This window comes from Clarias gariepinus, chromosome 9, assembly GCF_024256425.1.
Source record: "Clarias gariepinus isolate MV-2021 ecotype Netherlands chromosome 9, CGAR_prim_01v2, whole genome shotgun sequence".
In the NCBI taxonomy this organism is placed as follows: Eukaryota; Metazoa; Chordata; class Actinopteri; order Siluriformes; family Clariidae; genus Clarias; species Clarias gariepinus.
In genome coordinates, this window is record NC_071108.1 from 1,365,343 (window position 1) to 1,388,482 (window position 23,140).

General features: G+C 40.1%; 1 protein-coding gene across 1 annotated transcript; it reads right to left on the reverse strand.

Annotated features, from left to right (window-relative positions):
• Positions 1 to 3,752: 3,752 nt before the first annotated feature.
• Positions 3,753 to 22,715, reverse strand: soat1 (sterol O-acyltransferase 1). Its single transcript, XM_053504193.1, has 16 exons — positions 22,646 to 22,715; positions 22,127 to 22,262; positions 21,327 to 21,385; positions 17,751 to 17,893; positions 17,147 to 17,197; positions 15,513 to 15,620; positions 15,047 to 15,329; positions 13,592 to 13,670; positions 13,433 to 13,508; positions 11,478 to 11,523; positions 11,255 to 11,384; positions 11,026 to 11,123; positions 7,370 to 7,468; positions 7,143 to 7,278; positions 6,891 to 7,036; positions 3,753 to 5,489 (listed from the first exon to the last, which is right to left on the reverse strand). Exons 2-16 carry the CDS (start codon positions 22,233 to 22,235, stop codon positions 5,412 to 5,414), a joined length of 1,641 nt encoding a protein of 546 aa, XP_053360168.1. The 5' UTR covers positions 22,236 to 22,262; positions 22,646 to 22,715; the 3' UTR covers positions 3,753 to 5,411.
• Between the last annotated feature and the right edge of the window lie 425 nt (positions 22,716 to 23,140).

Below are 23,140 nucleotides of genomic sequence, written 5' to 3' on the forward strand. Positions count from 1 at the left end.
TCATTAAACAAAAGAAATAAAAAAAAGTTTGCTGGAACAGTTACATAAAGAACTTACAACATTACACTACGTAGGAAATTAAAGAGGAGGATCACAATGCCGAATTAAAATCCCGGAGCCCAAACCTCATTTAAATTAAATTAACAAATATTATAAGTAAAAAACAATAGCCCACGTTTAGAAAACGTTTATAATTTTTTTCCGACATGAATCGGCCCGGTGTTATGCGCAGAGCGCCGGGAGATTTCCTGAAGCTCTGCAGATTCAAGATTCAAATAACTTTATTAATCTCAGAGGGAAATTGCTTAAATGGTTGGGGCATTTTCTCTAAATAGACGCTATCTTTAATAACCGATGGAGATTTTGAGCTGTATACACATGCATTCTTGCCTAAGCAACTCTTAAAACTACACTTGTGACCCAATAACAGTAATATTTCAAACATTTTGCAGGCTGCCGTTTGGAGAAACGAGAGAATAATGAATAAATCAGTTGTTGGGTCAAAATAACCCAACCAGGTGTTCATTTGGAAATGACCCACTACATCTCATATGAGCCAACATGAGCAACACAACGTGTTTAAAGTACCTAAAATAAACCAGAACTTAAATAACAATAAACAGATACAGAAATACGCTATTTAACCGTTTATACTTTGTACAAATATAACTGTCAGCTAGTGAACTTAATCCAAACAACATTAAACCAATGTTTTTTTGTTTTTTTTTACTCATTATTGTACAGTAAATATAAATAGATCTGGTTTAGATATTTCATGTTCGTTGTGTAAAGTACTCAGAAGTGGAAATTACCATCACTATTGTATTTCTTTGATACATTTTTTTATGACTAAAACTGCGGCGAGTAAAAATGTCACTTTGCGCCACCCGGCGGTTATTTCATGAATGACTTTGAAATGCAACTGATTTATTTTCGGCCACTGTCGTTTTGCCGGGGCAGTGGCGGTAATAGCCATTCCAATTGGGTACCATCTGTATTTACTTTTTCTGCTTTCTGTAGTCTTCTTAAGAAGCGACAAAATTTGATCGGGTGTATCCAAATTGATAGTTTGAGAAACCTGGATGGTCAGTGATTTGTAGTAAGGAGCGTGTTCAGGAATCTGTAAACTTATGGAGGAACACAATACTGTTGGATAGACAAGTATCTTTCCTGCACTGGTGAAAAAAATTTGTTTTCATAGGAGAGTAGCCATGAGTAATGTCTAGTGGAGGAACAATGTCTGAAATAAAATACAGGTTAAATTCATTAGATTTTATTAAAAGTGGTAATGAACAGAATCCTTATTATTTGCGATCTGGAAGTGTAACATGCAGTAAAATTAAACATTTCTACAGGTCCTGGACCCATCTACAACCTTCTACATACTGAGTTACTTAACACATGGGAATTGTAAATCTAGGCTGAGGAAAAGTAACACTGGGTCTATTATATGAGCTTCTTTAAAGTCCCCCTAAAGACCTTTATATCTTGGCAAAGTGACTTGCTAAGTGCTAAGGACCTTCTGAAGCCACATGAGGTCACCAGTCAAAGTTCAGAGAGAAGTATAATAGTTGAATGTGGGATTCTGGTAGACAATTCTAAGTTCTAAATAGGCTTAGGAACAGCTGGTTGGCTCCTTTTTCTTGCAGTTTTGTGATGGGACATGGAAGAAATCTAGTTTACAGAAGTTGTGTAGATTTGTAAAGGGCCCACAGTCTAGTATTTTTCTAGAAAAAAATATTTATCCTAATACCTATGCACACGAATAACATTCGTGAACTTTCAGTCAGGATTTACGCCTCATCATCACACAGAGACTGCGCTGGTTAAAATGGTAAATTATCTCCTACTTGCCTCTGATCAGACTTGGTCTCTTTGCTTGTGTTGCTTGACACAACGTTCATAATATTCTCCTTGAGAGTTAAAGGAAAGGCCCTCTTCTGTCTCAGGTCTTATTTAAAGGAGCAGATCTGGGCACATCTGGTCTGTTTCTGTCTATCTGTCCGTTCTTGTATCCATTCCTCTTTGCATCCAGAGAGTGCATGAGTGTGGTGCGCTGCTGGGTGTGATAAGTAATTTGATGTTAAGGGGGATTTTAGATTTGTAGACCAGTATTAGGGCTGTGAATGTGATATACGCATCTAGATGATCTGGACACCACATTGTTCACTGTAATAAAAGATAAATGTGACTAAATTAAACTTTAAAGAGTGCGACTTTTTTATGACCAGGCAGTGAAGAAGAAGTGGGACTCTGAGAGGACTGAAGAGAGTAGACAAGAGTACAGGGAGATGCAGCGTAAGGGGAAGGTAGAGGTGGCAAAGGCCAAACAAAGAGCATATGAGGACTTGTATGCTGGGCTGGACAGTTAGGAGGGAGAGGGGGATCTGTACAGGTTGGCGAGGCAGAGAGATAGACATGGGAAGGATGTGCAGCAGGTTAGAGTGATCAAAGATAGAGATGGAAATGTACTGACAGATGCCAGGAGGGTGATGGGAATGTGGAAGGAGTACTTTAAGGAGTTAATGAATGAGGAAAATGAAAGAGAACGAAGATTAGTAGACGAGACTGTTGTGGAACAGTGCATGGCATGGGTTGAGGGTCCGAGTAAAACGATAGAAATGCTAAGATGCTTTTCTACACAAAATCAAGATGACTGCTGGATTAAACTGATCATCTTGTACTAGCAGATGCAAACATTCCTTTTAACATTTTGTACCGTTTGTTCTCCCAAAAAAGCATTCTGCTCCTCTACACAAAATCAAGATTATCATTAAATAGGAAATGTGATTTTTGCAGAGTTAGTCTCACAAATGGCCTGCTGTCAGCTGATATTGGCTCCTTACCCACCAAGGTATTTAACGGTAAGCCCCTCCCTATCGCAAAGAACTTATTACCTCACATGCATCTACATGCAAATTCTTTTAGACCCGCCTAAGACCAGGCTTCATACTATAGATCAGGCATTTTGCTCAGCTGCACCTAGACTGTGGATCGCTCTCTCTGAGGATGCCACGGACTGTTGATGCTTTTAAATCTCGGTTAAAACTTAAAACTACTCTTTTAAGAAAAAGAAATACAACAATATAATATAATCACTGTAATATAATAATTAAAAATTAAGTTTTACCCGCTGTGTTTAAGGATGTGGAAAACCTGTTCGCAGTGTGAGCTTTTCCTTCGGTCATCATTAAGTGTTGAAACAGACGTGTGTGTCTCAGTGGTTTGTGTGTCCGAGTGAGACAGAAGAAATGCAAAAATGCTTTTATACACAAAATCAAGATTATCATTAAACAGGACATGTGATATTTACATTACTAATTCTGGTCTTCATTTTAAAAGTGTGTGGTTAAATAACACCCTGATCTGATCAATCAGATCATCTTGGACTAGAATATACAAACATTACAGCATCCATAAACATGTTTTGTACTTTTGTACCTTGTTACATTTTGTACTGTTTGTTCTCCCAAAATAGTACACTCTGCTTTTCTACACAAAATCAAGATTATCATTTAACAGGTGTTACATGCAGGTGTAGTGCAATTGAATTGTTTTTTTATTTCATCTTTTGTTGTGTCCCTGAACCCTAGACTCGGGGGTCGTAACACAGGACGTGATTTTTGCATCACTGATTCTGACCTTTATTTTAAAAATGTTTTAAAAAGTTGACCCTAATAGGAATCAGCAGGTGTAATTCGTAAAATTTTCAGTCTGAGTGTGCAGTGTAAAAACATTACAGAAAACACTGACAATTTAAATGATTTCTTTATGCAATGCATTACGAATTGTTTGGGTTGTAAAATCACAAATTTTACTCACAATTTAACAATATAAGTTTTTAACACAGTATCATCAGCAGCATGACAAGGTTTCCTACTGGAAAATACACTTCTAACAGTTCTTTATAAAATAAAAAAAAAAAGTATGATTGACGTGTGACCCGTAACATGTCATACATAAGCCCTTTAAAATACAAACCCGTGGCACTGATGTCATACAGCTGAAAAAGTCACATACAGAAGGGCAGTAACATTATTTAGAGTGAAAGTGCTGGGTATAAAATCATGATGTTTCATCATAGGAAACTTTTTAATAGAAGTTAAGAACAAAGTAACTTAGTCATTAGAATAGCTGACGTAGTGACTGTGCAGCAGTGAATAAATCACTGATGTGATCACTGATAACACACTTTGTTCTTGATTTTTAAACTTTTTTCACCCTGTAACTCATTACTGCTGCTTTATTTAGTCCAGATTATAACTTCTACAATAAATAAATTATAATTCATTATTTTTATTCTGATAAGTTCTATTTTAGTCTGTTCTCTTCATCTACTTTTTACCTCGATGCAAAAGGTTTTTATATCTAAAAGATTTTGGCAATTTAATGACTATAAAAGAGAGACCTCATCTCCAAACACGGATCAGCTTCCATTCTTTATGTAAAAAGAGCCGTTCAGTATGCAAGTCTTCGATATGCAAGTCCAATAAAAACTGTCTAATTATTATAGACGAGAGACGGGAATCTTTGGCCCCCTCGCACCCAAACCACCACCTGACAATTAAAATGGCATTTTTATAAAGTGACAATTCTTGGTGTACAGTGAATATATATATGTGATGACTTTATACAGTATATACACACAAGTTTTTTTTTTTATAAAATAAGATTATGAAGATCTGTGCACCATGTGAAAATCCTTCAGCAGGACAGTTCCCTAATAATGACACCTACAGTACACTGGATAATCCAAAACCTTCACTGTAAGATTAAACAGTAACTATATTTATTTACATATAAATGGTTTTATCTTCTGCTTTGTGAACCCTGAGCTAAGACCTAGTCCTGATGCTGTTTGAATTAAAGTGCTAACCCTTCTCCTATCAGCTGCCTGATCCTTAGATCCTGGATATTTACTGGTGACCACAGATCTGCCACATAGTTCTTCCTCCTTGTTTATGACCTCATTTATTGTTCAAATGTGTAATTGCATACTTTTTTGTTTTGCACATCCAGATTAAGCTCCCAAGGATCCTTCATAACTCCTTATTTTGCTCATTTTCTTAATAGAACCTGTAACGACTTAAAGAACTCTCGAGGAACGGTTTGTTAATTGTAAAATTAAATGAAACATGCTGAATACATCCACTGGCTCATTAAGACATGTTACAAAATGGTCCCACCTTTTAGAACAAACTCTGAAGCTCCAACACTGAAACTGACACTGATTCTGAGTGTCATTAAATATATAATCATACATTTATATTTTTAAAACTATTAAAATATGTCACCGTACCCAAAGCGTTGTTATTTTAAAAAGTTCAATACAAATTCATATAAAAGGATTGTCGCTCAATGTGCCTGTGATTGTAGTGCGAAAATGCATAAAGAGTAAAAAGTAAAAAAGTTCAAGCGTCTTGGGCAGCGCGGCTAGTCTGGATGTAGCAGGTCCATGAGCGCGGCTTCAGCAAGTCCAGGAATGAAGGCTGAAAAAATTACAAAATAATAAATCCAATACATATTTACATTCAGATTTAAAATAAAAGTTTATTATAACACACGTGTGCGCGCCTGTAAAGCAAAAGAATGTCTCATTAGAAGGTTAAAAATCCGAGAGAGAGAGAGTGTGTGTAAACAGGCACAGTGTCAAATTACACGTGCACACACTCTGCTCTTCACAGAAACACTGTGATTCTTTTCAAAAGTAAAATGCAGGTTTATTTGTTTGTTTGTTTTATTTTACAGCTGGATTCTGTTAGTATGCACTCACGCGAGTGTCATTAGCGATGTTCCTTGCTAATTTTTTCTGACAAAAGAGGCTTTCCGTTAATGTCTGTGTGTGAAATTCAAATAAAGAAAGGAGAAAGGTTCACTGTGTAAGATGAGCAGTGGGGGATGGGAGGGGCTGAAAGCAAGTGTGTCCTCTTACTTTAGCTTCACACACATATACAAACACACACACACCACCTGCACGCATAAAGGTAAACACTTATCTGTCTGATTTATTTTTAGGTAAAGTGCAGGTTAATTTTGTTTTATTTTAACTTTATATATTGTGTTAATTACTTTTATGTATTCATATTTTTGGGCTGTGGAACAAATAATTTGAGTTTCTATTATTTCTTATGGAAAAGTTTAATTTGGTTTACGAGTGTTTTGAAATATGAGCCCGCTTCCGGAACGAATTATGCTCGTAATCCAAGGTTCCACTGTGCTGTAATATACTGTATATGGCCTATTGTGTTAGTATCTGAGTACCTAGACAATGATCGTTGGACTTTTGAACAAATTGGTCTAATGAATAAGCTCTCGGGATGGAACTCGTAGGTATGTTGGGTACTCACTGTATTTATGGTTTGGTTTAATTTAATTGATTGATTCTTAAGGCACATTGTTCCACAGTAAATAATGTTAACGCAGGTAATCCATTTCAGCCACCAAAAATATTTCCAATATTACCAATTTCCAACAGTATAGCCATATTTTTAAATTTATATTCATATACAGTGAAACCTCGGCTTGCACAAACGGAAACACTCATCTGTCGGGATTTATTTTAACTTTTTTTTAAGCAGGTTAATTTGTCTTATTTTTACTTTACATTATTTCTTATGGGAAAATTTTATTTGGTTTACGAGTGTTTTGATATATGAGCCCATTTCCGGAATGAAATTATGCTTGTAGTCCAAGGTTCCACTGTATATTTATATAATCATATTTCTTTTAAAATGCAAATTTAAATTTAAAAAGTCAAACATTTAGAAAAGACATGTAAATGAAATAAAATATGAAGTAAATAGACATTAACCCTCACATAAGCTTAATTTACTATTCCCCTTGGCACCGGCTGCTTTAAAAACCAAACTAACCCTTTTCGTGGTGCTTACCTCCTCTAGGGGGCAGTATTTTTGAGCATACCACTCCTGAGAGTAAAGGCACAGCAGAACTGCTAAACCCAGAAACAGAGCCGTCCACACGATGATGTTCCACACCGGGCCTGTCCTCCGGTCATGCAGGATGAAGTTGAACATCACTGAGGACACGAACAGCAAGATCAGAGGGTCGCAAAAATCACTCTTCATTAAGAACACCTCAGCCGATTCTCAAATCACAGAATCAAATCTTAAACAGATTCTCACTTCCAAAGCACATGAAGAGGCAGAAGAGAACGGGATAAAAGAACCCGAAGCAGACGGCCAGGACGTATTCGTGAACTACAGCGGAAACTGTAAAAACCACGAACATGGCGGTCGCTCGGAAACGTTTTTGTGTCATCTGTAGACATGAACAAGGATACAGGACGAATTATAAATATTAAACCGTATATCCAATATATATTCTTATTTATTTTTAGAACGTAACTTACACACAGGATGTCCCGATAAACATAGTAATACAGCCAGTCGTGCACGACGACATTCCATGTGCGGTAATAGTTAGCAAATGATGTTGAATTCCACCAATCCTGTGGGTTCATACAGTTAATACAACAACAAATGTTTATTCAGTTTGACTACCTATTATTTTATTTGTAGAGGTTTGTGAAGGTCTACAACAGTTGTTATTTTTTTTTACATTTTGCAATAGTTAATAATAGACTGAACTGTTCTGTTCATAAAGGTTTGTACTGACATGTGTGTAAGTTCAGTAATGTCAAAAAATTTAAATATGTTAACTCATTCTAATGTTTTAAAAGGCCTTAAATGGTTTGTAAACAATCTGTGTGTAATGTGAATTTAAATGATCTGTAATGCTATCTAAAGAGGTGTAATGGTGTGTACTCGTTTATAAATGTTTACAATGGTTTGTAAAGATGTAGAGTGGTCTGTAATGGCCTGTGGAGTCATCTAGTGGTCTGTAACATTCAGTAACGCTGTGTTTAAAGATTTATTCATGCATCCATCCATCTAGGAACATCTGTAGGCCAAAGGTGGTGACACTTGTATTTATTTCCATTTTACAACCGTGGTAGGATCCTCTGGTAAACATTCACACCCACATTCATACACTAAGGGCAATTTGGGAACACAATTAGTCTACATTTACATTTAGGCATTTGACAGATGCTCTTATTCAGAGCGACTAACAAAAGTGCTTTAGTTCCCTTTCAAAGGCTGCGTGAAAACGCTATGGGAATATCTTTTCATGTTGCCGGTTGTGAAGCATGTGTGTACCAAACACGCCAAATTTTTGGCTTATATAACCTCGGTCAGGTGACGTCATCTGATTAGATGCACCTGCAGGTTATAAATAGGAGTGAGCCGGCAACATTCCTCAGATTTTTTTCTTTACCGCATTGTGCGCGTGTGTGTGTTAGCAAAGCATAACAAAAATACAAAATAAGCAGAATTAAATCTCATAAAACTCACCAGATAGTATGGCGGAGTTTAGAACTAGATGTCCCCCTCCTTGTGAAAATTTCCTTTCGGAGGGCGATATGCACACATTCTGCTTCGAATGTTTGGGTGAGAAGCATGCTCTCAAAGGGCTTAATGGAGAGTGTGAGCACTGTGATCTTCTCCCCATGAAGCTGCTTCGCGCACGCCTCGCGTTCTTTAGGGAGCCACGAGCCACGCTGCACTCATGGGGATCACAAGCAGATCTGGCCGAGGCGCGAGAGACAAAGTCCCTCCTTTCTCTCGCCCTCTCCCCCGATCCCGATGTCTCTCCTTCCACTTCACGAGCGCACTCCGGTGCTTCTCACGGGTGTGTCGAAGAGACTCGTTCTCCTGCTTTTGTGGAAATGGAAGTTGCTTCCTCAGAACGCTCCTCAAAAGATGAGAGAGAATATGAGGAATTGCTCAAAGTTATAACGCGTGCAGTCGAACGACTGCATATTGACTGGCCACAGGAGCAGGGTTACCCAAAACAATCTAAATTAGATTTAGATCTTAAAAACAGATTTCTGTCGGGTGGCCAGGAGATGGAGCCAAAACACCACTCTCTCCCATTTTTTGATGACCTCCACAACGAGTTATCTCGTTCTTAGAGAAATCCTTTTTCTTCCCGTATTTTTGTACCATCGACTTCGTTTTATTCGAACATCGTTGATGCAAAAGCACGAGGTTATGTGGTGATGCCCCAGATAGAAGAGACGCTTGCGGGCTATCTCTCTCCTGGAACATCATCCTTATTAAAGAAACAAACACTTCCCTCCAAGCCGTGTAGAACTTCTTACTTCATACAAGGGCCAATCCCCGAAGGTGAATAAGGGTTACGCTCGAAGAACGTCGTACCCTTTCTATGTGGTTTAGACCCCAGTTTCTCACCTTGAGTCCCACTCTAGGTCCGTCTTGTCGTCGCAAAATGCTAACGACAGACGCTTCCCTTACCGGCTGGGGTGCGGTCTTGGATGGCCGTCCAGCTCAAGGGCGCTGGAGAGGTCATCTTCTCGCATGGCACATCAATTGCCTCGAAATTATGGCTCTATTTTTGGCCCTACAGCACTTCCTTCAGCAGCTGAGAGGCTACCATGTTCTAGTGCGGGTGGACAATACATCGGTAGTCTCCTACATAAATCGCCAGGGCGGACTGCACTCGCGCCGCTTGAACGAGCTAGCGCATCAGGTTCTGCTCTGGGCACAGGACAAGTTCCTGTCCCTCAGGGCGATTTACAGTCCTGGCGAGGGCTGTCAACACGGTTTGCGCCTCTTACTGATAGCGCCCCGTTGGCCGGCCAGAGTATGGTTCTCGGATCTAATATCTCTCCTCGATGGCTCACCTTGGATGATTCCAGTGAGGAGGGATCTTCTGTCTCAGGCGCAGTCTTGAAATAACAAGAGACTGAACATGCACCTGAGTAACCTGTGTAGGTAGCAATGGGCGAATTCTTCTGATGTGGTAAAGAACAATTCACATGACAATTTCACTTGATGAGTTGCCATCCAGGATGAGATGTCTGATGGAGGAAATGCGAGAACAAGTTGTGTGTCATCTGCATAGCAATGGTTTAAAAAGGCATGTAAGGATATGACCTTACCAAGAGACTGGGCATAAAGGGAGAACAGAAGTGGCCCAAGTACTCAGCCCTGTGGGACACCAGTGGAGAGTCTACATCGGGCAGATGTGGGTCCCCTCCATGTCACCCCATATGACCGATCTTTCAGGTAGAAAGCATACCATTGCCATGCTGTGCCACAGATTCCAAAGCTGTGTCAAATGCAGCTGAGAGGTCCAAAAGGATGAGGACAAATGACAGTCTAGCTGATCTAAGAGCAAGAACCTTCTCAGTGACTGACAGAAGGGCAGTCTCTGTGAAATGTGTCGCTTAGGATTCAAATTATTATTATTATCATTTGGGATCATTAAATTGTCATCCTTTCGCTATGCTAATCTTATCATTATTGATCCATTTTTGTCATATGCCCTTAAAATTAGAACTATTCTAATCTGCATGTCTTTGGACCATGGGAGGTACCCCAGGGAACCCAGAGGGAACCCACCAAGCACGGGAAGAACATTCAATTCAGTTCAATTTTATTTATATAGCGATTTTAACAATGCTCATGTCCCAAAGCAGCTCCACAAAAATGAAAGAAATTAAGAAGAAAATTTTTTTTTGCATGTATGTGTATGTGAAAAAAAATGTCTAGATAATAACGAGATGAACGAATGAATGATGAATGAAATGTCTCTGATGAACAAGCCAAGGGTGACGGCGACAGTGGCAAGGAAAAACTCCCTGAGATGACAATAGAAGGAAACCTTGAGAGGAACCAGACTCAACAGGGAACCCATGCTCATCTGGGTGATAACGGATAGAAATTATATACCATCATTTGTCTTGTGCAGGTGAAAGTGCAATATAACAGAAGTTCTTTAAATTAACATGAAGTCCAGTTCATAGGGTGCAACATCTATGCACACAAACCCTGTGAGAGGAATCGAATCTGAACCCTGGAGGTGCAAGGTGACTAACCACTACACCACATGCTCCCTTGTAAAGGTGTATACTACCTGTAACTTCCAAATGTGTGAAAGGGGATGTTAAAGTGTGTAATAGGAGGTAAAGGTGTTTCTGACCCTGTAAAACATTCGGTCTCCAAAACGCAGCATTTCAGCAAACGCATTGAGCCAGCAGTGCAGAAAGGCAAAGAAGGCCAGGAAGAGAATTAATGCTCCTGCGTGGACACAGGCACACATTTATTAAAATACCACACAATACAATTTGATTATTACCAAACACAGATTTATCACACACACACACACACACACACACACACGTGTACTATAATGTACTATAAGTGTGTACCTGGCAGGATGGAGTTGAAGATACAGAGCACCATCACTCTGAGGTCGAAGAGCTGCATGCTCACACTGTGAAACTGAGGGATGCAGAGACGCACAAACACATAATAGGCGTAGAATAAACAGCCCAGGACCTGCAGCAACAGTCACACAGCGATAAAGGTTAAGGTTATTACACACACACACACACACACACACACACAGACAGAAACAACATCAGAACCTACCTGTAAAAACTTGGTGGCCACATAACTCCAGTGTATACATGGATTCCTGACCAGAGGAACACATATGATTGTTCATATTGTCACAGACAGGAGAAAAGAAAAAATACATTCAATCAAAACACAGAACAGGAAGAAGTACTCTGTGTGTATGTGTGTGTCTGTGTGAAATTTCGCAATTGTCACGGGACTGACTGAGTAACAGGTAACCCAATAGCAGATAAACAGGGATTTCTGAGAGCTTTATTAACACATGAACCTGGTAAGCAAGCGCAGCAGGAGCAGAGGAGAGAAGCAGTGTGTGTGTGTGTGTGTGAATGACGGGGTGAATGGAGAAACCCCTAATAAAGAGGTCGGAGGCGGGGCTATGACGCGAGGGATCGTCCACTATCCTGGAAGTTAAACAATGGGAAAATCCCCGCGTCGCTCGCTGTAAATCTGCTTCCCGTGCAGAGGAAGGTATTTGCAGCGATTTAGCTTCCGCGGAGAGAACAGAGGTCAGTGTGCAACATGAGCTTTCTCTCCAATGTCCACGAATGTGGAAGTGCTCGAACGCGCAAGTCCTTAAGCACAGAGTGACAGTCGCCTTGCAGGGAATGGGACAGTGAAGGATTAACACATTAATTAGCGTTTCACCAAGTGAGGTCAGCAACCGGGAGTAACTCGGCGTGCTTAAGAAGCTGAGAGATGTTTGAATGATTAAGGTCAGGTGTGTGTGAGCGACAGGTGAGCTTGCATGGGGAAAAACTTGGAGTGGAGATTAGGGTCTGGCAGTGCTGGGTTGATCTGGCTGACTTGTGACAGACGTATAAAGCATTAAATGGTCTCGCGCCGCAGTACCTGAGCGAACTGCTAGTGTCTTACGATCCGCCACGCCTACTTCAATCAAAGGATGCAGGCTGCTTGTCAGTACCGCGTGTCATGAGAACTACAGCTGGGGGCGGAGCTTTTTCTTACAAAGCCCCAAAGTTATGGAATAGTCTTCCAAATAGTGTTCGGGACTCAGACACAGTCTCAGTGTTTAAGTCCAGGCTAAAAACCTATTTATTTAGCCAAGCATTTTTATAAATAGATTAGCCTTAGGTAAAGGAGCAGATCTGGGGGACTCATGGACGTAGAGTATTATGGTGAACTGGTATGTTTGGATGCTGTCTTCCTCACTCTCATTGATCACTCAGGTTTGCTGACGGTGAGGTGATTGGTTGCTTTACATCTCAGTTCCCCCTCATGTCTGTGTTTCCTTCTGGCTCCTCCCTTTTAGTTATGATGTCATACTTATTCCTGCCGGAGTCTCTAACCCAGACCTAACTGTTAACTCTCCTCTTCTCTCTTTTCTTCTATCTCTCTCTCTCCCTCTCTCTCTTTCCCTCTACCCGTCTCTCTGTCAGGCTATACATGTGCTCCTGAGCTGCCAGTGATCCAGACCTTCTCTGCCCTATGGACGTGTCTGACCCATCCTGGTGTCCTGCTTCTGGTTGGAGATCTCATCACATGGATCCCCTGTGTGGTCTGCCTGAAAGAGCTGTTTCTCTGAGGACTGGAGTTTCCTACAGTCTACCCAAACCTCCAATAATGAACTGGACACAATTTTAACTTAAACACATCTCCAGTCTCACACAGTATGATGAAGATCAATCCCTGCTATCCGTTATCACCCAGGTGAGGATGGGTTCCCTGTTGAGTCTGGTTCCTCTCAAGGTTTTTTCCTATTACCATCTCAGGGAGTTTTTCCTTGCCACTGTCGCCGTCGTCCTCGGCTTGTTTATCAGGGACGGTCTTATCATTTTGATTCATACACGTTTACATCTTATACAAGCTTAAATAATTCTTTCAATTGTGTAAAGCTGCTTTGCGACAATGTCAATTGTTAAAGGCATTATATAAATAAAATTGAATTGAACTGAACTGAATTGAATTGTGTGTGTGTGTGTGTGTGTGTGTGCGCACATCAGTCTTGCCTTGGGTATCGGTCCCTGTAGATCAGAGTGGGCGCAAACAGAAAGTAGAGGTAGGAGTTCAGATGAGGCACAGCCTCTGAAGTTGAGCAAATCAGAATTTGTGTAAGTCAACCTTTAAATAACATCTGGATCCAAAACAGCTGTGAATTTAGTCATTACCTGAGCCATCTTTGTCTGAAGACCACAACCGTGGCACATTCTCTCTAATGAAGGAATGCACCTTCATCATTAGACGCACCTGAGAACAGAAAACGTCCAGAATTCCAGAATACATCATGGATTTACAATCACATCAATCACACAGACATTCATACTGTTAGACATTGTTACACTATTACACACTCTTTGCAATACTACCTTATTTATGGAGATGTTGTCAGTGAAATAATGTCTCTGATTAGAATAAATTGCAGGAAATTAACTATGAAAGCCTGGATCACTGAACCTCTCGCCTTACTCGCCTTACCCTCACACGAGTAATCCTCACGGATCAGCATCAAACGTTTCAGCATCACCCACGAGTCTCACTCTACACATCTCAATGTGGAGCACATTCAACTCGCGTCGGCTCTCCGTTTCCGAATTCTCACAAAGCTCATTTCACACACGCCAGCGCTCACTGAACCTTCACAGGCTCGCCAATTCGGCATTCCAGCTGCGGAGCTCAAGCCATACTTTTACTAAACACAACAACAAAGCTGGAAGCACTTTTCAGCGTAAGGCCAACCACCACCGCTTAGCTGCTCCCAGGTACCCTGTCAGCCAAAGACTCATGCTATCTCCATGCGACCTCCCACTTAAGAATTTGTCTAAGAACCTCTTGCCAAAGGTCACACGTCCATTTACAATCACCCACATCATCAATTCACGTTTCATCAGACTGGCCCTGCTCTGTCCATGCACCGGATTATGCATCGGCCTTCTGTCAATTGTCTACAAGCTCAAGCCACACGGTTACTAAACACATTGACCCACAACGCAAGCTCATGCACTGTTTCAACTGTACATTATCACTATAAACCCTATAAAAAGACTATAAAACTCGCCAAAGGAACGTCAGCATCGAAGGGATGACTGCACCTGTTTTTACTTCGGTCAAACGGGGCATATTGTGCAAACCCGTTCATTAAACAGCTTATTGTTAACACCACTCCGACTCATAGACGGTGATGGAGCCTTCACTGTCTGTGTCACATCACAGACCTTTTGCTCGGTTTATCAACCACAAGCCTGGATCATGGATTCCCTCGTGACTCTCCGGGTTTGGCACCTGACCTGCTCTAAGGTCACAGCCACCACGCCGAGGGCTTCATCATCATCCACAAGTCTGCCTAAACTCACTCTATACACGCCAGATTCTTATCGTGGAGCTCTTTCAACTCGCACCGGCTCTCCGCTCTTTCACCTTCTCGCAGTGCTTATTTCACACATGCCGGCTCTCATTGCGGAGCTCATTCACTTAGCGCTAAAACTTGAAGCAGAGCATTTAGTGTGAATGAAGTAATAAACCTGACATAAAGAGGAAGAGGAAAGAGTGATTCAGTAGGAGGTTCATGCATGCATTTGAGTTTCTGTTTTGGATGAGAGGAAATCAGAATCCTAGCAGTTCAGCACCTGCTCGAGGATGAGGATGAAGCAGGAGGCGGGAGGAAGGCTGTTCTTCAGCACGATGTACGTGGGCAGGAAGCCGAGTCCGAGGCTTTGGTACAGGAGCAGGATGGTCACAGCGATGAGTGTGTAGAATGTTCTATGGTGTGAGGAAGAATAAACACCGGCCCACCAACGAAGGAGCGTGAACGGAACAACAAGTGCAGAAACAAACATGCAGAGCCACGAAACGACCACCAGGGGGAACTGCCCGAATGCAAACACCAGCAGGTCAAAATCTAACACCAACCTGGAGGAAAAAATAAGGAGATGGATGGATAGATGGAGAGAGAGAGAGAGAGGGGGACAAAAGGTACTGTCAGACAGTTTTTATCACAAAGACAATTAATCAATTTTTATTAGTTATAAGTCTAAAAAAGGCCTTTCCCAGTGTGCTCGAGGCTTCATAAAGTCCACAAAAAATGTAACTCACCGTCCCTCATCGATGAAATCAACAACCAGCGTGCTGAAGATGAAGAGGATGAGGAGGGCGATGAACATGTGATAAATCGTCCGGATGTGATTCACCTCAAACAGCTCACTGTCCAAATAAACAACAAATATAATATTTATAGGTAGAAGTGTAGTTATAGTGGTTTGCAAAAGTATTCCCACCTCCCGAAAACCTGTAATTGATCAGTTCTGTCTAATTAACTGTTAATAAACACATACAGTATCATAAGTGTCGGGATTGTTTGTCTGTGTTTTAGTCTAATTGTCAAACTTTTTCCAAAGTAAACAAATATATTACAGCTACAGCATTTACGGTTTGGTCAGAGAAAACCAAATCTATAAAAACACTTCAGCGTACTGTAAGTATTCAACCCGCAGACTCCAGAACATTTTAGGTTAAACTGTGACACATTAACAGCTCAATAACTGTAAAAGAGAGAAAAGGAAGAATTAACAGTATTCTGAGAAAGTTAAAGGCTTGGACACAGAGTGTTAAATTATATCTAACTCTTTCAAAATTGAGAAACTTTAACCAGCAATTCTTTTGCACTTAAATCAGAAACAGGTAGACAAAGAGGAAGATGTCTTTCCTCCATTTGGAATAAAAATTATTTAAGCTAAGGGGCGCTGAAGCTCGAGTTCATAAAAAAAACACTTTCATATCCTCTGTCATTTCCCTCTTTATCGTGAAGAGTTATTGTCGTGCACCTTTCCTGTTTCTTTAGGTGTTAAATCCTACTTTCTTGTGTTTTTGATGTTGTTGTTGTTGTGTTGGTTTATTTGTTTGTCTCTGAAACACTTATTATGTCAGCAGTTTGTATTCATTGTGTTTTTTGTGTTTATAAACATAATGAAAAGAGCTCCCTTAACTTCACACAAAGTTTTTAAACAACATGATTTTTTGTTGTTGTTTATTAACGGACCTGTACACTGTGTTACTCTCACAACAGAGACCGATCTGAGTATAAACACTGGAATCATCTGTAAAAACATTCCAACAGCGAGGGACAGTAAGGAAGATGAATTCTTTTGAAGTGTGTAAAGCTCTCATCGGTCTTTTATTAAACCTGGTTTTATTCCTTGTACGGTGGTTTAGTCTCGCTGTCTCATCACGGTTAATAATAAACACTCTGGTTGCACAGACTTGGTTTTAATTAAGAACGCTCTAAAGATCATTAACTGTCCTGATGACTTTAGACTTTCCTTTATTCCTCTGGCTGAACCTGGTATTCAGATTTACAGTCAGATTTATGATCTCACACTCGTCCAAAACACTCGTACTAATATTATACATATAATACAGAAATGTATGTCAACGAAGCTGCTTTTAAAGTTTATGCAGTTCATCAGTTTTGGAGAGATGATTTTATATGCGTCCTAAAAAGTGTTACACTGTCTCGCTTCATTAAAATTTAAAATGTAACATTTTTAAATGTAAATTATTCATATTTCTTTATGAGTATTAATACTAAAATTATTGTAAGCTTCTAGAAGCATTTGACCAGTAAAAATTGTTGCTTTAAATTATTATTTGCTAAAAGCTTAAAAAGCCTTATTTTTACATAAAAAGCATATTTAGTTTTGCAATAAAGGTGCATTTACTTTGTTACTTACTCTAATATAGATCGACGGACCACAAAATGTTTACTCTGACCTTGAGAAGACCTGCAGAGAGAGACAGAGAGAGAGAGAGAGAGAGAGAGAGAATGGAGGTGAAGATTAACACGCAGAGCATCAACTGCCCCTGGAATCTACAGACTGACCACATGGAGGCGCTGTACACCTTTAAATTTCTTACAAATGAAAATATGAAAATAAAAAATAAAAATGCAATAGCACCAGTGCTATGGTTGCTATAATAACAACAATAATGCCATTGTGTCACTCAAATAGTTTCTTAATTATTAATGTAATTATTGAGTGACAAAGCGCCACAGCTGTCTGTCCAATCAGAAACCAGCATGAGTCAGTAGTTCTGATCATTCATGCAGTCATGGAATCAACCGATCACATGACAGCAGTACGGTGTATTAAAATCATTAAAAAATATAATAAATAAAACCATCTAACCAATCAGAATGAGGACCTCAGCAGCGCTGTGACTTAACATTAATGTGTGCAGAAATACACAGAGCAAGATTAATATATTATATTATTATAAGGTTTAAAAGAGTCAGCGTGCACGTGCCTTTTCAGTTCAGCCGTTTGGCTCGAGTACCTGAGTTTGGTTCCCTCCGGGTCTGTAGGAGGCTGAGAGGAAGAGGAGGGTGAGGAAGAGCCCAGATCGTGGTATTCATCCAGAGAGTCGACGAACTCGTTCAGCTGAGAGTCGAAGTGCCGAAGCAAGTCCACCTTCAGCTGCTGCAGTGACACGAAAAAGACAAATCAATACAATAACACATTAATCGGCTCTATTATTATTAATATTTCACTGTCAAAAGTCTCAGCTCCTGCAGAATGTTAATACAATCATTCAGCAGTCACAACATATAATAACAATAATACATCAATAGTCACAACATGTAATAACAATAATATATCAATAGTCACAACATATAATAACAATAATATATCAATAGTCACAACATATAATAACAATAATATATCAATAGTCACAACATGTAATAACAATAATATATCAATAGTCACAACATGTAATAACAATAATATATCAATAGTCACAACATGTAATAACAATAATATATCAATAGTCACAACATGTAATAACAATAATACATCAATAGTCACAACATGTAATAACAATAATATATCAATAGTCACAACATGTAATAACAATAATATATCAATAGTCACAACATGTAATAACAATAATATATCAATAGTCACAACATGTAATAACAATAATATATCAATAGTCACAACATGTAATAACAATAATATATCAATAGTCACAACATGTAATAACAATAATATATCAATAGTCACAACATGTAATAACAATAATATTTAGGACATACTGATGATTAAATTATGTTATAAATGTGCTGCTTAAATAGTCGACTTCTTCCCCGATGTGGTGATGACTGTGCAGGTGAATCTGCAGGTCTTGTCTAAGAAGCATTCTACTGATTTATTAAGGAATGAATTGATTGATTGATTGATTGATTGATTGATTGATTGATTGATTTTTGTTCATTCATTAGATTTATTTCAGTTCAGCTGCTTTCATTTCTGCGAACCACTAGATGTCGCTGTGTCTCCTGCCATCAACACTTTAACGCTGAATGTATTTTAAAAGGCTTCAGTCACCATGGGTGATGTTCTGTACCCTCCCGGGCCGTGTCTCACACTAATCTCACTCAATCCTCTCCACGACACCTTTAGTCCTGAATATAAAACAACCACCACGTGAGAATAATGCAGCGTGACGTCCAAGAGGAGCAATTACTTTTAGTCATACAGTACGGGCGTGTCCTCGGCCTTTGACCTCACTCTGACGTATGGGTCGTATGAAATGATTCACCGAGGCGGTGTGACCGATTCCCGTCTGTCACTAAACAACCTCGTGATCTTTCCCATCAGACTCGCACTTCCTGTTTCACATCAACATTCTGCTGCAGTCCGACCTGCGATTAAACACTGTGTGCAATGCATTCTGGGTAATGTGCTGAGAATGACACGGTCTGAAGTAGGTGTGTAAATCTCCGGGTTCCTAAGAGACAACAGGTTTAATAATTAATTGATATTTAATAACAGCACTGACGCTGATACGCTACGATACGCGACATCTTAGCAAGTTCAAACTTCTCCGATTTAATTAAAATTAATAAAGAACATATAATTATTTGGACTTTATATATAGTCATATATTTTACTTCAGTACATTTTTAAGTGTTAATTGGCAAAACAAGAAATCTACGCTTTGCAATGTGCCGAAACAGATATCGCACCGTATCTTTGGTTTATTGTTTGTTTTTCATTTCTTATAATAAATAATATTAAAATTTTTGCCTAGGTTAAACATATTGTCACTTGCTAAGGCATCGTGTTTTGCACTGAATCTGGGGGAATCTGGAGGAGGCCTGCTGTTAGTCCCCCAATAATGATGTCAAAAAAAGTAAGTTTAGTAAGTGAATAGTTCGAAAAGATGCGGTCGGCTGGCATCACGTGGTTCACAGGAAAGACCTGATAGTCTTTGGCCCACCCTGAGTGGTAGTAGTGGCTCTAATGTTGGAGCCCCCCAGTGACAGGGAGGAACGGGATACGATTAAATTAGGGAGAAACTGGGGCGGACACCTAGAGGAGGTTCATTCAACCACCGGGCAGCCGAACGGAAGGCAATCTACACAATAACACAGACCTGAGACGGGTCTCGAACCCAAACCCTGGAGGTGCTACTGTGCTAAGCACTACACCACTGTGGCTCTATTATTATTATTATTATTATTATTATTATCGATATTTGTTCAGCCATTCTTGAGTAACAGGAAGTACTAAGTGCGGGTAAAGGGTGCGGCTGAGACGTGATTTTTGGAGCTAAAACAACGATTTCAACACACACACACACTGCATTAGCACATTTGCAACTGATTTACATCCCAGTGTTCTCTCTCTCTCTCTCTCTCTCTCTCTCTCTTCTCTTTTTTATTTCTTTAACACTTTCGCACTCTTTTTTTTCTTCCTCTTAAATTGAAAGTTTGGGAAAATGATCAGACCTGAAGCTTTCTAAAGTATCTTTCTCCCTAGTTCAGATCACAGAAACTCTAATCTCTCTCTGTCTCTCACTGTCTCTCACTGTCTCTCTCTGTCTCTCACTGTCTCTCTCTGTCTCTCACTGTCTCTCACTGTCTCTCTCTGTCTCTCCCTGTCTCTCACTGTCTCTCTCTGTCTCTCACTGTCTCTCTCTGTCTCTCTCTGTCTCTCCCTGTCTCTCACTGTCTCTCCCTGTCTCTCACTGTCTCTCTCTGTCTCTCACTGTCTCTCTCTGTCTCTCTCCCACCAGTGACGGGGCCTGCAGGGTCTCAGCCGACCTTCTCTACTCATTTAGCAGTTTCTCTCCATTTCTCTTCTTCTTTCTCTCTACTGTATCCTGACGCCGTCTTCTCACCTTCATCCTAACTATATCTGTTTTCTTCTCTTCGTTGTTACTTTTAACTGACATCTTCCTTATCTCCGCCGTCCTTCTCAGCTTCTTATCCTCCATGTTCTCAGGCCTTCGGTTATTTTTAAAACTCTCTCCTTTTTTTCCTGCCAAAGGTCACAGCCTTTTGTGACTCAGAGCTTTTTTGGCTTTTAAATCTCAAACCCTGCCAGTGTCTCAATGCTACTACGCTTTTTACGGTATGAAAATCTTGTCCTTGTTGTCTCAGTGTTCACCACTCAGGAAGGTCTTCTCTCTTCTGAAGCCAAATGTTCAGACTCCAGCCCATGTTCTCCAAGTTCTCCTCACTTTTTACACTTTCACAATCACTCCTACATTAAACCCATTTCTCTCTCTCTCTCTTTCTCTCTGCATTGCGTCATCTATCTCTCCACTCCCAACTCTTTTTTGCTGTCTAGCTGACTTTTCTTTTTTTTATCTCTTTCATCATATCTCTCATTCAGAGGACAGAAGGAGTGAGACACCATGACATCTTTCTTCTCTGTGTCTTATTTCCTCTTTCCCAATCTTTTCTCTCTTTTTATTCTTTTCTTTCTCTCATACACTCTCTGCTGTGCCTGTTATTTTACATCTGTTTCTTTTCTCATGCCCTTCACATTTTCTCCCTTTCTGTGCCTCGCGCTCATTTAAAGCTCGTCTCTGGCTCAGGGTGCGAGATGGAGATGGAGTTACCTCGACTCTCCTCCTCAGCAGCAGCTTCTCCTTCATATTCCTCGCCAGCTCCACACTTCCTAAAGCGGAGAGATTAAATGTGTTTGTTGCATTAGAATGATTGTCAGAATAATTGACTCAGCGATCAGAAGTCTGGAGCTCGCGGTCACGGTGACATCACTGCTACGCCGCGGCCTCGGGTAATAATTAACCTTCTACAACAAATATTTACTTTTGCAACAGCATGAGGAGAGACAGATGGAGAAGTAATGACATCGATAACAGAGAGCAGTGCTGAAATAACACACACACACACACACACACACACACACAAACGTTAAACATAATAATTTACATGTTGCGGTAAATCTTAATAATTATAATAATAATAATTTATGGATATCCAGGGGAGATGGAGATCGGGATAAGGCAGGGGAGAAGATGATGTAGACGAGGCAGGGGAGGAGATCAAAAAGAGTCAAGTGAGATGGGAGATTGAAACGAGTCAGGGGAGATGGAGATCGAGATAAGGCAGGGGAGGAAATCAAAACGAGGCAACTAAGATGGGAGATCGAGACGAGGCAGGGGCGATTAATATTCAAGATGAGACAGGGGAGTTGAAGATTGAGACGAGGCAGGAGAGACAGAGATTGAGGCAGGGACTGAGGCAAAGTTAAGAGTCAGAATGTAATTTGCACACAGCACCACTGTAACTGTTGAACATAAAGCATGTGTCATTACCCATCATCACACCTCTTAACAAGTCCGGACTCGTATGTACACACTCCTACACACACACACACACACACACACACACTAACCATTCCTGCTCTTATGTACGTCTCCTCCTGTCTCGGTGCTGTCTCTGTCCCTCAGGTTTGCCTCCTTAAGTGGAGCTCGATGAGTAACTCGTCCTCTCAGGTCCTCCATCACCGTCACCTGACACCACGTCCGAACCTGGACCAGGGGTGTGTGTGTGTGTGAGAGAGAGAGAGAGAGAGAGAGAGAGTCAGAGATTGTGAGGAGCAGAACTGAATTTCACACTTCCTACACACACTGAGGAGGAAGGAAACAAACACACACACACACACACACACACAAGAACTGATCCTCTGTTTTATATCAGACATCAAAGAACAAAACGGAACGAGATGAAAGAAATGTATACAATGTAACAACTGCATGAGAAACGGTGTGTGTGTGTGTGTGTGTGTGTGTGTGTGTGTGTTTAAAGGCCACTCGAGGAAGAGTGTGACTGTGTATTTGTTCGTGCTCAATGTGTGTGTGTGTGTGTGTGTGTGTGTGTACTGAATGAGAGTGAAATTATATAGAATCTTTACCCCCTGCGCGCGCTGATCTCCGACTCCTTTGATCTCCGCTGATGGTTAAACCGCCGCGGCATGATGCGGAAGGATCGGGCTGAGGGGGCGTGGCCTGGGCCAGCTACGATAACACCGGCCTCTTCCCATTGGCTGAAGGGGTAATGTCTGTGAAACTGACCAATCACGTGTAGGGACTTTAACTCAATAATAATAACAATAATAATAATAATAATAATAATAATAATAATAATAAATTTGAATTTGAATTTAATATAATTAAAATATGAATTTAAAAAAGTACATTAGTTAATTGCTGTTAATATACATACATGTATGTATAAATATATAAATACTAAAATCTGAATTACCTTCCCTTTATTATTATTATTATTATTATTATTATTATTATTATTATGACTATACTGTACATATATAATTGTATAAGCAATTTCACAACCTCGTTAAGAAAGTCTGGAAGGAAGAGTTATTATATTTAAACAAATCTTACTGTAA